This window comes from Bombina bombina, chromosome 3 (assembly GCF_027579735.1).
Source record: "Bombina bombina isolate aBomBom1 chromosome 3, aBomBom1.pri, whole genome shotgun sequence".
In the NCBI taxonomy this organism is placed as follows: domain Eukaryota; kingdom Metazoa; phylum Chordata; class Amphibia; order Anura; family Bombinatoridae; genus Bombina; species Bombina bombina.
Window position 1 is genome coordinate 199,074,621 of NC_069501.1, and position 15,569 is coordinate 199,090,189.

The 15,569-nt window shown below is 35.3% G+C and overlaps 1 protein-coding gene across 1 annotated transcript in view; it reads right to left on the reverse strand.

The window, feature by feature from the left end:
* ACE2 (angiotensin converting enzyme 2) overlaps window positions 1-15,569 on the reverse strand; it is a 104,747-nt gene that overhangs the window by 23,774 nt on the left and 65,404 nt on the right. The window contains exon 9 of the mRNA XM_053706079.1: window positions 2,050-2,276. Within this exon, the coding sequence (XP_053562054.1) occupies window positions 2,050-2,276 (227 nt within the window). The remainder of the gene's footprint in view (window positions 1-2,049; window positions 2,277-15,569) is intronic.

The window sequence follows — 15,569 nt, forward strand, 5'->3', positions numbered from 1 at the left end:
TGCACCAATGGTAGTTACACCCCTGCCATACATGATCTTCTTTTTCTCTATCCCAAGAAAACCTATCCATGTAAATTGAAAAACACAAACTAAATTGGCGTCAGGGGTGTCAGACTGAGCTTTCACTAAATGTTTCATTAAACATTGTCAACCCCTACAAAAAGATGGACATCTATCAGGTAAAGGGGAGCAGAGAAGGTTTTAACATTAGCACCTGCGAACAACATCTAATATCTAACCATTCCATGTCAATTTATTAAACAAAACAAAAAAACACCTGATGAGCATTTCTTCTGAAGCTTAAACAAAGGCCATTGATAAAATCGCAGACAAATCATGAATTAAAGGGATAGAAAGGTCAAAACTGAAATGTACATGAATGCATTTCAGTTTTAAAAAGAAACATTTTTTGCAATATACTTCCATTATCAAAAATAATTCTAGTAAATGTCATTACTGTTTTCAGTGGCATAGGCACATATGCTGTGAGGGGCCATGCACCAGTATTATATATATATATATATATATATATATATATATATATATATATATATATATATATATATATATATAATGGTGTGTATTGTGTCTGTGAGGACTTCATTTGTTCTATACAAGCCACTGCTGACTCTCAGAAGAATGAATGTTTTGGATACTGGTGCATGGCCCTTACAGTATTTGTGCTGATACTGCTTAAACACAGTAATAACTTTTACTGGAAGCATTTTTGGTAATGAAAGTAAAAATAAAAAATGTTGGTCTTTTTACCTTTTTTAAGCCTGTACTTTTTTGATTGACTAAAACAAAATCTTATATATGTAACAATGTTTTAAATACAAGTTATATTTGTGTGGCTTCAACTATTGTATTTGATGTGTTTTTAAGTTATTACTAAGACATATTTTCTTGTTACTTCTGGATATAATTCACCATATTATATTATTTTACACAATAAATAATTGGGGCAAATTTTAAGATTTATTGGGTTTCTGAAAATCCATTTTTTTTTTTAAAACGATTTTACCGTCTTTTGTATTTGGACTGTGCTTCCAAATCTATTTAGAAATCTGACAGACATGCGGGGAAAGCCTTCAGTATCTGCTTCATAGTTATGTGATTCTTATCATAGAAAAAAACATATTTGAAATCAAAGATACATTTATTACAAGCATATAAAGCCAAACTGTTATAAAAAAATAGACCAAGTATGATTTCTGATCCCTTTTCCCTCCAAAATTATATATTATAAACATATTTGTCTACAATGGAATCAGAATACATTACACACATACAATACATTAGCATTTTTGTCCTCTTTGGTCACTATAACTTATGCCACGTTCATGGATAGATTACCACTAAAGAGGATAAATTGCTGATGGTTTTGTCCGCAATTATAACTACAAGACAATGGCCAGTTTGCCTACCAAGGTGATATGTTCATCTCTTTTCTTATATTAGTTTATCACACCTAAATCAGTATCTTTAAATATTAATATTTATTTGCAAAAAAAAATGTTCTTGTAATGCTTTAGAAACTTGCATTACCATTCATCTCACTTCACCATTAATGGTGCCATCTCTCCTTTACTATTTTAGCACAAAATAATATACCTTAATTTGGGTAACAGTAATAATTAATATTTATGAAGTGGTGTCTATTCAACATGTCTGCATTCCAAAGGATATTTTAACGAACAAGTCATCATCTAAGTACAATTACAACATAGACATTTGAATTAATCTACTTAAAGCCAGAAATCGTCAATTTGAATTTTCATCCATCCACAGCAAAATTTCACTAGAGAGTTATTCAACATTATCTATAATAAAAAAACATTATAGAAAACATTCATTTTAGTGGTTCAATGGATTAAGCCATATGACCTTGACCTTGCCTAACCAGCCTTAGCAAAAGTTATATGTCTATGCAGTTTCACTGATATTATAGAGCTTTTCTATGCCTCTCCCAATTTCTATAAATAATGAATTATACGTAGAAATACTATATATGATGATAATGCATCAACAGAGAAAGAAATGTCTTACCATGGTCCTCTACAAAATTATCAGGCAAAAGTCCAAGGGTCTTTAAATGTTTTGGTGTAGCTGCTGAAAGTGACATAATTTCTCCTACAGCTTCATGAAAGCCTTCATTTGCACCATCTCGCAACATCATAGAAAGATTGGTGTAGGCCATATCATACTGAATATGTCCCAACTCATGATGGACTGTTAGAAAGTCTTCCATATTTATCTTAGTGCACATCTTGATCCTTTTGATAAATATTATGTTAGGTCATAAAAATAAAAACTACACAAAACGTTGTACAATTTATTTACATCTTACAGGTACTATTTGTTGCTATGTTAACCCTGTGCAAGAATAATACACTGGGTTACAAATAATAATAATAATAACAATGAATAAATTTAGAAGTGCCCAATAGTAATCTGGGATGAGGAGTTTGTTGGAGTTTGAGTCTCAAATATTGTATTGGTATGTATGCTGCTGTAGAACAGGAAGTGCCTGCAGCTGTATCTTGTAGCATAGTATATATATATATATATATATATATATATATATATATATATACTGTATATACACATACACATATAAATACAGGCATACCTTGAAGATATTGCGGGTTCGGTTCCAGACACCCGCAATAAAGTGGATATACCAATAAAGTGAATCACACTAAAAATAATGTGTTTCCTTGTGCATATACAACTTATATTTACACTTTACTGTAGTATACAAAGTGTGGAATAGCATTATTTCTAAAAAAAAAAAATGAGTTTACATACCTTAATTAAAAAATGCTTTATTGCTAAAAATTGCTAACCATCAGCCTTCAGTGAGTCATAATCATTTTGCTGGTGGTGTGTATATAAAGGTGTGTATATATGCATATTCATGCACATTTATGTTTTTATATGTGTATACATATATTGGAAAAATGGTGCTGTTAAACTTTCTTGAGACAGTGTTGCCACAAATCTTTAATTTGTAAAAAGAGCAATATCTGTGAAGCGCAATAAAGAGAAGCACAATAAAACAAGGCATGTATATATATATATATATATATATATATATATATATATACACAAATATATCATATAGGTTTGATGATCAGGTGTCCACATAGTGTTTACATAGCATGCACACATAAAAGCTTGCACAAAAGTATACCCACACAAACACAAACACACACTATCTATCTATCTATCTATCTATCTATCAATCTTTCTATCTGTCTATCTATCTATATCTTGGAAACTTAAAGAACCAGTAAATACAGTTAATTTACATAATCAACAAATACATGATAAAAGGCAATGCAATATCAGGTGACAGCAATAAGCCAATCACAAATGCATATACGTTATATATTCTGTGAATTCTTGCAAATGCTCAGTAGGAGCTAGTGACTCAACAAAGGTCAATATAAAAAAAAATGTGCACAATTTGTTAATGGAAGTAATTAGGAAAGTTGTTAAAAATTGCCTGCTCTATCTGAATCATGAAAGTTTAATTTTGACGCCAGTGTCCCTTTTAATGACAAAAAGTATATATTTACAGGGAAATTGTATTAACAGAAATTGGGTGCATGTTTTAAAAACTGTCATTTAGCTACCTAAATTTGCATTGTTTTGAGTATTTTTATCTTATCTCCTTTACTATGGTCAGATGGGGAAATATTTAAAAGATTTCCTTCACTGTCAAAGAAAGCACTTTGCAGTATGTATCAGGGTCAGAGATCTTTCGGGTCTAGAGGCATGTCAGAGATTTTCAAAGTGATTGAAAACACACACAAAATGATTGATAGCCTAGCAAATTCCTTTAAGATTATTGAGTGGGATTGTCAGTCTAGCAGCTCTACCCTGCTCTCCCTCCTTCCACTTTCCTAGAGCTCCCAACACTAACAAAAAACCTTCCTAAAAACTCGCTAACAAAAACCTTCCTAAAAAAACACTACCAAAAACCATTGGAAGAAAAACATCAAACAGTAGCAGTAAATAATTATATATATATATAACAGTTCTACAGTACATCCAAATGGTCCTTGCAACGAAACAAAACAAAAAAACACACAAAAAGGCTCAAAAATAAAATGTACGGCTAGCGGCGAAATGCGCATCAGGCGTTGTCTGTGCGTGTGAGACCGCTATTTTGGAACTTTTATGGGATAATTATTTGATCACATTGGCAGATTTTTGCCCTTCTATATTTGAGTCCGTTGTCACTCAGTCCAGCTCAGACCTATTGATGCCAGTATTGCATAGCACAGTATAATTGTTGTTGGGGTCAATCCCCTTTTGTAGATAGTCTGACTGCAATCCGTGCATTTTTTGGGTAGCTCTGAGCAGGACGATGTGATGGCACTTATCCCTGTTTAATATTGTTACCTCGGTTCTCACACATACTGCACATATTACTTTTAATTGTAAGTTTTAAATGTTTGTCAATACACACACTCTATGTGGTACACAAATTTTATTAGTATATAGTAAAAGTTACGTTTTAACACACACCCAGGGTCTGGCCATGACCGGATCACTGATACTGTTCCTTGTTTACTAATAACCATTCTTTGAGTGCTGAGGTTCTGTCACCTTTTCTTCTAACTTATACCATCATTATTATACCCTCCCTTCTGTTCACAGGAAATAGCACTGTCACCACTGGTGGAGAGACCACACTATTAATAACGCAAAACCCATTGAAAGACCAGTAATGTACAGGGGTTAAACATTATGCAGATATGAAGATATGTAAAAATATAAATTTGCCGCTACTGTCGTATATTAAATATTTATATAATGAAACAAATATTATTGTTAAAACAAACAATATGACACACCAAAAAAAATAAAAACTTTTTAAAACCACTACAATACTTAAAATACATAGGGGCCGATTTAACCACTCCTGTATCGGCCCCAATGTAACTCTTTCCGCACGAGCCTTCAGGCCCGCCGGAACCAGGAGTTAAGAAGCAGAGGTCTTAAGACCACTGCTCCTTAACTCGTACGCTGCCTCTGAGGATGCGGTCTGCAATCCATTTGATCATGTACAATCGGGTTGTTTGACACCCCCTGCTAGCGGCCAATTGGCTGCGAATCTTCAGGGGGCGGCATTGCACAAGCAATTCACCAGAACTGCTTGTGCAATGTTAAAAGCCGACAGCATTCAGCAATGTCTGGCGGACATTGATAAATCAGCACCATAGTATTGCTTTGTACGATTGGATACATATAAATGAAATATACATGTATACACACAGTTCCTGTAGGTCAAATAAGATTTTTTTTTCTTTATTAGTAAAATAGATCGCAGACATGATGTAGATATAGGTGTTCTGTTGGAGTTTGCTGCATTTTAATGGTTAAAAATCGCCAGTAGTGCGATATATTAAACACGCTGCCCTCCAGGTGAGATACAGATTTTTAGCCATATTTGTCTTGCCACCTTTTCAGTGGCGATATTTTCCAGTGTGTGAAATGTAGTTAATGTACTATAAAACTAAGGTTACACAGTCTTTATCTGTAGTGTTCGTACACAGAAACCTTTTTTTTTTCAATGAACACACAGAGGCCTACTTATCAAGCCATCAACTGTGCTGCCTGACATCGCCTAACAACGCGGCCGCGAACCTGAATACGCTCTCCTTATTTATCAAAACAGCTGTCAAAAATCAGCGCACAAAGTACGGGGCAATGAGCAGTGGACTGTTAACTAAACAGTCATCGATCTTGCTGCTATTCGGCTTTTTCTCAGCTTTATTTATACCCTGTCACTAAACACCGCCACTATACTAAAATGTTTAAGCCCTATTCCGCCGCTCCCGGAGCCCACCGCAACTCTAATAAAGTTATTAACCCCTATCCTTCTGCTCCCGAAGCCCACCGCAACTCTAATAAAGTTATTAACCACTATCCCTCCGCTCCCGGACCCCTCCGCAACAAAATAAATATATTAATCCCTATCCCGCTGCTCCCTGAGCCCACCACAACTAAATAAATGTATTAATCCCTAAACCCCTGGACTCCCACATCACTACCACTTACTAAACCTATTAACCCCTAAAACACCAGCCTCCCACATCACCATAAACTAAATTAACCTTTTAACCCCTAAATCTAACAAACCGCTAACTTTATATTAAATATTAACTCATCCCTATCTTATAATAATTTTAAACTTACCTTTAGAATTAAAATAAACTATATTAAACTACTAATTAACCTACCCTAACTATTATATTAAAACTACATTAAACTATATTAAACTATTAATTAACCTACCCTAACTATTATACTAAAATTACATTAAACTATATTAAACTTAATTAACCTACCCTAACTATTATACTAAAATTACATTAAACTATATTAAACTAATAATTAATCTACCCTAACTATTATACTAAAATTACATTAAACTATATTAAACTATTAATTAACCTACCCTAACTATTATACTAAAATTACATTAAACTATATTAAACTATTAATTAACCTACCCTAACTATTATACTAAAATTACATTAAACTATATTAAACTAATAATTAATCTACCCTAACAATTATACTAAAATTACATTAAACTACCTAACCCTACTCAAATCATTTAAATCTACTATTAGAAATTACAAAGTTACAAAAAACTAACAACTAAGTTACACAAAATAACAAACACTAAGTTACAAAAAAATAAACACTAAGTTACACAAAATAAAAAATAAATTTTCAAATATTTAAACTAATTACACCTAATCTAAGAGCTCTATGAAAATAAAAAAAAAACCCTAGCCTACAATAAACTACCAATGGCCCTCAAAAGGGCCTTTTGTGGGGCATTGCCCCAAAGAAATCAGCTCTTTTGCCTGTAAATAAAAATACAAATACCCCCAACAGTAAAACCCACCACCCACACAACCAACCCCCCCAAATAAAATTCTATCTAAAAAAACTAAGCTCCCCATTGCCCTGAAAAAGGGCATTTGTATGACATTGCCCTTAAAAGGGCATTTAGCTCTTTTTCCGCCCAAAGTCCCTAATCTAAAAATAAAACCAACCCAAGAAATCCTTAAAAAACCCTAACACTAACCCCCGAAGATCCACTTACAGTTTTTGAAGACCTGACATCCATCCTTAACGAAGCAGCAGAAGTCTTCATCCAAGTGGGCCGAAGTCTTCATCCAAGCCAGCAGAAGTCTTCATCTAGACGGCATCTTCTATCTTCATCCATCCAGCGAAGAGCGGCTCCATCTTCAAGACATACGGCGCGGAGCATCCTCTTCTTTCAACGTCTTCTTGAACAATGAAGTTTCCCTTTAAATGACGTCATCCAAGATGGCATCCCTTAGATTCCGATTGGCTGATAGAATTCAGCCAATAGGAATTAAGGTGGAAAAAATCCTATTGGCTGTTGCAATCAGCCAATAGGATTGAGCTTTCATCCTATTGGCTGATCCAATCAGCCAGTAGGATTGAGCTCACATTCTATTGGCTGATTGGAATAGTGTTTGTTATTTTGTGTAACTTAGTTGTTAGTTTTTTGTAACTTTGTAATTTTTAATAGTAGATTTAAATTATTTGAGTAGGGTTAGGTTTTTAACTATATAATATAGTTAATTTACCTTGTAGTTTATTGTAATTTTAGTATAATAGTTAAGGTAGATTAATTATTAGTTTAATGTAATTTTAGTATAATAGTTAGGGTAGGTTAATTAATAGTTTAATATAGTTTAATTTAATTCTAAAGGTAAGTTTAAATTTATTATAAGATAGGAATGAGTTAATATTTAATGTAAAGTTAGCGGGTTGTTAGGTTTAGGGGTTAATATGTTAATTTAGTTTATGGCGATGTGGGGGGCTGGCGGTTTAGGGGTTAATAGGTTTAGTAAGTGGTAGTGATGTGGGAGGCCAGGGGTTTAGGGGTTAATAACTTTATTTAGTTGCGGTGGGCTCCGGGAGCGGCGGGATAGGGGTTAATATATTTATTTAGGTGGCGGCAGGGTTCGGGAGCAGCGGGATTGGGGTTAATAACTTTATTTAGTTGCGGCGATGTCCGGGAGCGGTGGAATAGGGGTTAATACATTTTACTTAGGTGGCGGCGATGTCGGGGGTGGCAGATTAGGGGTGTTTTGACTCGGGGTTTATGTTAGGGTGTTAGGTGTAAACATAACTTTTATTCTACCATAGAAATCAATGGGATATCGGGCAGCAGCGAACATAAGCTTTCGCTACTTTCCTACTCCCATTGATTCCTATGGCATCCGCGGCCTCCAGGGTGGCAGATTGAAAAGCAGGTACGCTGGGCCGTAATAGTGGCGAGCGTACCTGTTAGAGGTTTGATAACTTGCAAAACTTGTCAGATAGTGCCAAATTTGTATTCAGAACAACTGTAATGAGGTAAGCATTGATCTGTAATGGTAATAGGGTAATAGTAAGCGCTAAAAAAGCTTAAAAGGCTCAGAAAGGTAGATACAGTTTAATACAATATAAACATTACTAAAAGTGACAATACAAGGTTAAAACAAAATGCATGGATCCATGTCTCACAAAATTAAAAACTTGCAACAAATAAAATATACCATAAGATAAAAGACGAGAGATTGCTCCTAAAATGTTATGACTTACAGCAAGTGGACTAGTGTTGATCTACATGTGGAGTAGTGTCTACAAATAATAATGTGATTACCGCAGACTCACAATTGAAGGCTAAAACAAATTCATACAAAATCCAAATGCAAACTACAAATTCAAAAACTTCACACAGAAAAAAGTCTAGGTGCTGCACAAAAGAATCCAAATGGATGTGAGATAAAACAGGAAAAAGTGCAAGATGATATATATATATATATATATATATATATATATAGATCCTGATGGAGATAAAATGTGACCCACTCCAGTGGGGGATGTGGAGTGTCCAAGTGCCACTTAGATGGATAATACAGTCACGGTAATAGTTCCATATAGAAGTCTATCCAAAGGTCCTCCCGGTGTCGTGAAGATGTGTTGTAGGGGATTGAGTGCGTGTAAAATATAAAATGTGAAAAATATACAAAAATCTGAGATAATCTCAAAAAATTGTGAAAAAACTGAAAAAATGAAAAATGCTAAAAAATACTAAAAAAATATTCTTTAGAAAGGCCTAGTCTAGGCCGAAACGCGTTGGCATTACTGGTGAGCTTGTTTTTAATTACCAATATTGTTCTTTGTATACAGTGTTGCACTATTTTTTCTCTCTCTTTCTTATTTTCAGGTGTTTTTATGCTTATATGACTATAGACATTCAGCCTTCAAATATGCATATGTGATTTTGGATTTGTTTTTCATCCCTGGCACTAGGTGTGCCCCTTCTATGGTTGAGATCATTATATACACATTTTTTCACTAATTTTCAATCATTTTTCAATTATTATTTTTTTAGTATTTTTTAGCATTTTTCACTTTTTCAGTTTTTTCACAATTTTTTGAGATTATCTCAGATTTTTGTATATTTTTCACATTTTATATTTTACACGCACTCAATCCCCTAGAACACATCTTCACGACACCGGGAGGACCTTTGGATAGACTTCTATATGGAACTATTACCGTGACTGTATTATCCATCTAAGTGGCACTTGGACACTCCACATCCCCCACTGGAGTGGGTCACATTTTATCTCCATCAGGATCGATATATATATATATATATATATATATATATATATATATATATCTTCTTGCACTTTTTCCTGTTTTATCTCACATCCATTTGGATTCTTTTGTGCAGCACCTAGACTTTTTTCTGTGTGAAGTTTTTGAATTTGTAGTTTGCATTTGGATTTTGTATGAATTTGTTTTAGCCTTCAATTGTGAGTCTGCGGTAATCACATTATTATTTGTAGACACTACTCCACATGTAGATCAACACTAGTCCACTCGCTGTAAGTCATAACATTTTAGGAGCAATCTCTCGTCTTTTATCTTATGGTATATTTTATTCGTTGCAAGTTTTTAATTTTGTGAGACATGGATCCATGCATTTTGTTTTAACCTTGTATTGTCACTTTTAGTAATGTTTATATTGTATTAAACTGTATCTACCTTTCTGAGCCTTTTAAGCTTTTTTAGCGCTTACTATTACCCTATTACCCTTACTTCTCTCATTAGCCTACTAGGAGGCTAGTCTATTAGTAAGCTTAAGGCCCCCTATTATTAGCGCTCGGTTCACAAACATAACTTCCTTAGCATTGATCTGTGTTGGATTGAGACCGGTGGATCGTATGTTACGTCACAAATTTCAACTTTTGCCTGTCTGTAGGCTTTGATAAATAAGGTGAATCAGGCTCGCCACAATTACGCTGCAGAATTCCAGCATATTTGCGGTTGACGGCTTGATAAATAGGCCTCACAATCTCTGTTGCATAGAAACACTTCAAATACAGCCCCCACACCATCCGCTCATATGGCAGAGTGGCGATGTGGGTGGACTTTTGCTAAAGCCACAATTCTGATTGTTTTCTATGGGAGACACATCGCCACTTGTTGGCACAGAGAGGTTCACCCCAATTTTTAAGAATATTTCGCCAGACCTAGAGACTGCGAGACAGGCAATGCCAAAAGTCAATTTCTCGTGAGTTTGACGATGTTTTGAATACCATGGCCCCAGAGTCTCTAAAGAAAGGAATTCCTTTTGGCCAAATTATCTGTCTAAGGACAAACTGCTTATCTAAAATGAAATTTTATAAACATGTCGAACAAATGAGTGAAAGATTTGCTAGGAGGGGCTACTCAAAGAGAACTATCAAGAGAACTCTGAATAGGGCAATGAGAATGGATAGGGATACAGGTGGCCCTCGGTTTACGCCGGTTCAATTTGCGCCATTTCAGAATAACAACCTTTTTTTTCAGTCATGTGACTGCTATTGAAAAGCTTTGGAAAGCAATACACTAATAAAAATAGCCAGTAGGTGGAGCTGTCCGCTTGTTTTGCAGCAAAGTTATGCAACTTAATAGCCTGAAATTGATCTGTGTACACAGATCAGACCAGATCTATCGAGCAACAATATTTAGAAGCCACTTCCCTATTATCTTCCTGTTCAGCTGCTTGAGGTGAGGGTGCCTAACTGCCTATTAATCACTGCAGATTGAAATGCATAGAATAGGTGCAGACCCAATATTATCTAACATGCTAACAATGCAGAGAACTGATTACAGAAAAAAACGTTTTTGTTCATTAAACTTAGTTTGATGATGATGCAGTCTGTTATGTAATTATTTTATTAGGTGCTGTCAGCAAATGTTTTTGTTCATTAAACTTAGTTTGATGATGATACAATCTATATTATTAGGTTTATAATGCTGTTTAGCATTTAAAGTTTTAATTTCAAAGATTTTTTGAGAGGGGCCTGGAACCTAACTCGCTCACTTCCCACTGACTTACATTATAAACTGGGTTTCAATTTACAATGGTTTTGATTTACAACCATTCCTCCTGGAACCTAAACCCGGTGTAAAATGAGGGCTACCTGTACTTTGTTATAATCCCCCTAAAGTAGTAAATGAGGATAAAATAATTAGATACATTTCCACATATAATTGTCAATGGGACAACTTGAGAAAAAATTCTTAAGAAACATTGACATCTACTAACCCTAGATGATAAACTCAGAGAAGTGATCGGGGACAAGCTACTAATGGCGGCAAAAAAATGTTTTAGCTTGAAGAACAAGTTGGTACAAAGCAGATTTGATAAATCCCCCTCACCAAATGATTTGTTGAGATTAAATAGATGAAGAAAAGAAAGTTATCCTTGTGGCCACTGTGCTTATTGTTCATATATGGACAAAACTAGTAAATGTATAACTATTGACAGTGGAGAATTTTATATACTCTTTTATTAATTGTAAATCAATTGGTGTTATCTATCTCTTTAGATGCTTGTTTACTATTTTCTATGTAGGCAAAACCAAACAAATGTTGAAAGATCGCATTCAGGAACGCCACTATCTCCCCATCACCCCAAGCCCGCTGCCTAGGAGTTACACTTGACTCCAATCTGTCCTTCATACCCCACATCCAATTGCTCTCTTCCTCCTGTCACAACCACCTATGCAATATCTCCAAAATTCGTCTGTTTCTGAGTGCTGAAACTACTTAACAGTTAATCCACTCCCTGGTAATCTCCCGACTTGACTACTGTAATAACCTACTAACTGGCCTCCCTCACTCCCGCCTCTCCCCTCTTCAATCCATCCTAAATGCCTCTGCTAGGCTAATCCACCTCTCCCGGCGCTCTGTATCTGCTGCACCTCTCTGCGAGTCCCTTCACTGGCTACCCATCCACAGCAGAATTAAATTCAAAATTCTCATCCTGACCTACAAAGCCCTTACCAACGCAGCCCCCACACCTGTCCTCACTCATCAACTAATATACTCCAGCCCGCCACCTAAGATCCAACAATGACCTGCTCCTTGCATCTTCTACCATCACCTCCTCCCATGCCAGGCTACAGGACTTCTCTCGTGCGGCACCAACCATCTGGAATGCACTTCCTAGAGCTGTCAAACTCTCCCCTAACCTTTCCTCCTTTAAACGCTCCCTGAAGACCTTTCTGTTCATGGAAGCCTATCTCCAAATCAATAACAAATGAATTCCACTTGCCTAATTGCTGCCCCATCTAACTCCACACTAACATAATTCTCACCTTTGCAGTCCCAACCTCCTGTATCTCACCCTCCAACCCATCTAGATTGTAAGTTCCCATGGGAACAGGGCCCTCAATTCCCCCTGTATTTGTTTGTTAAACCTTGTCTGGTGTCTTTTATATTGTATTGTACTGTACTTTTATTTTTATACCCATGGACAGCACTGCGGAATCTGTAGGCGCTTTATAAATAAAGAATAATAATAATAATAATAATAATAATAATAATAATATGAGTATAGCAAGACATTTTGCACACTATCATAATAGTAGCACTATATGTTTGAAAATTATAAGCATCGATAGGGGGATAACAAATGTTAGAGAATGGAGAGTGGAGATGAGGATAATGTCTCATTGGGACAAAACAGTATCTCCCCTTGGTCTAACTCAGAGGTTAGACTTTGCACCCTTTCTTTAAAATTGACATCTTTCAATTAATATTTTTGTTTATTTGATAGAGCACTTTGTAAAAGTGAGGGCCTTGTTATTGGTAACATTTGAAATTGAGTCTAACAGTGATGTGTGATTAACCTTAACTCTGAAGCATTCCGTCTTGTAAAGAGGAAGGGAGTACTTATAAAATAAGACACATGAGATTGATGGATAGCCCTGATGAGGCCCCAGGATTTGCAAAGCATTATGGGGTTAAATGCATCGGCTCTAGTGCTGTTTGAGTGTACGAGAGTACCGCATACAAGCCAAATGCGGATTCCAATTCTGCTAATATCACAGTCCACTTGGCTGGAGACCTTGACTACAGATAATTGCTGTGGTAATGTGCAAATTTGTCATAACTGTGATATGGAAAGTAATGGGCATGTAATCCAAGGTAAAGGCATTCACATGGTGATATCCTGTACCTGAAATGAACATTGAGTGCAGCGAAAGCTACGGTCTTTCAATTTAAAGCTAAGACAGAGTGTGCCTGACTTAAAGTTTACTATGCAAAGACTGCCTGTATTCCACTACATTAGTGTTTCTCAACCGTGGTCCTCAAGTACCCCCAGCAGGCCATGTTTTCATTATAGCTGAACTAGAACACAGGTGAAATAATCAGCTGATCAGTAACCATGGTTACTAACCTGCTCTCACCCATCACCTGATTATTTCACCTGTGTTCTAGTTCAGCTATAATGAAAATCTGGTCTGTTGGGGGTACATGAGGACAGCGGATGAGAAAACCTGCACTACATATCCTCCTCGTTCTAAACAATCTTTGAATTATTGAATGCTTGGAGTGTTTGAAAAGGAAGCGACCAAGGAGGTTTGATCTATGCATTAATGGTAGTTAGTGGAAATTCTTTTCTTTTGTATCTGCACTATTACTGGATAATCATATTCGTTTTCACGGTCTTGACAATCCATTCTTCACGAATATAAAAACTTTTGCTACGAAACATATGTAGCTTCTTGATGACACTTTGTTCTCAATAACAGGAAAGTGGAGATTGGCTATTGATACATACATAGACCTAGATAACAAGTTGTGCTGTATGGCTTTACTGCTAAAAAAATGGCCTTTGTGTGGGGAACGGTCAGCTACTCAATATTACAAGTTGCGTGCTATGGCTTTACCGTGATTGTTATGACCTATACTGCAACAATCCATTCCGCATTCAAAGACCAGTAGTTATGGATTTTGGGAAACAAAAAAGTTTCACAAAACTCATAAAAATATGTTACAAAGTACATTAACACCCATAAACTACACTATTAACTCCTTAACCGCCTTCCCCCCACATTGTGACTAATAAATAAACCTATTAACCTCTAAACCGCTGTCCCCCACATCACGACTACTAAAATAAACCTATTAATTCCTAAACCCCAGTCCACCAACATCGTGACTACTAAAATTAACCAATTAACCCCTAAACCGGCATCCCCCCACATCCCAACTTCCATAAATTAAACTATTAACCCCTAAACCTAAATTAAAGTTACAATATACTAACACCCTTAAAATAAATAAAAAACATTTAAAAAAAACTAACCTTACCAAAAAAAATGCTACAATTACAAAAAATAAAAAAACTAACATTACAAAAAAAGACAATTGCTACAATTACAAAAAATTTAAAAAAAACTAACATTACAGAAAATAACAAACAAAATTATCCAAAATAAAAAAACTTATTCCTAATCTAATACCCCCTCAAAAACAAAAAAGCCACCCCAAAATAAAAAAACCCTAATCTAACAATAAACTATTAATATCCCTTAAAGGGGCCTTTTGTAGGGCATTGCTCTTTTTTACAAAAAAATACAAAGGATTTGTTTCAGGATTCAGGATTTCTTTCTTCTTTGTGTATTTATAAATATACTGTTCCAGGGTCTGCTAAACTGCTTTTTTTTGCAGTATATGTATTGATAATTATGTGAGAAATACTATTTATTTATTATTATTTGGCAATGGTATTATTATTATTATTTTACTTTATTTATGAAGCGCCAACATATTCCGCAGCGCTGTCCATGGGTACAATTCATTTAAATAAAACAATGATGCAAAACTTATGAGACAGGCATAGCAGTACAGCCTTACAGGCATACCTCATTTTATTGTGCTTCGCTTTATTGCGCTTCACAGATATTGCTCTGTTTACTTATTGAAGGTTTGTGGCAACCCTGGTTGTGGAACCCTGTGTTGAGCAAGTCTATCGGCGCCATTTTCTAACATACATACACATATAAACACATAAATGCACACCTATAAATACACTCCACCAGCAATAAGATTATGACTCACTGAAGGCTCAGATGATGGTTAGCATTTTTTGCAACACAGTATTTTTTAATTAAGATATATAGATTGTTGTTTTAGACATAATACTATTGCACACTTAATAAACT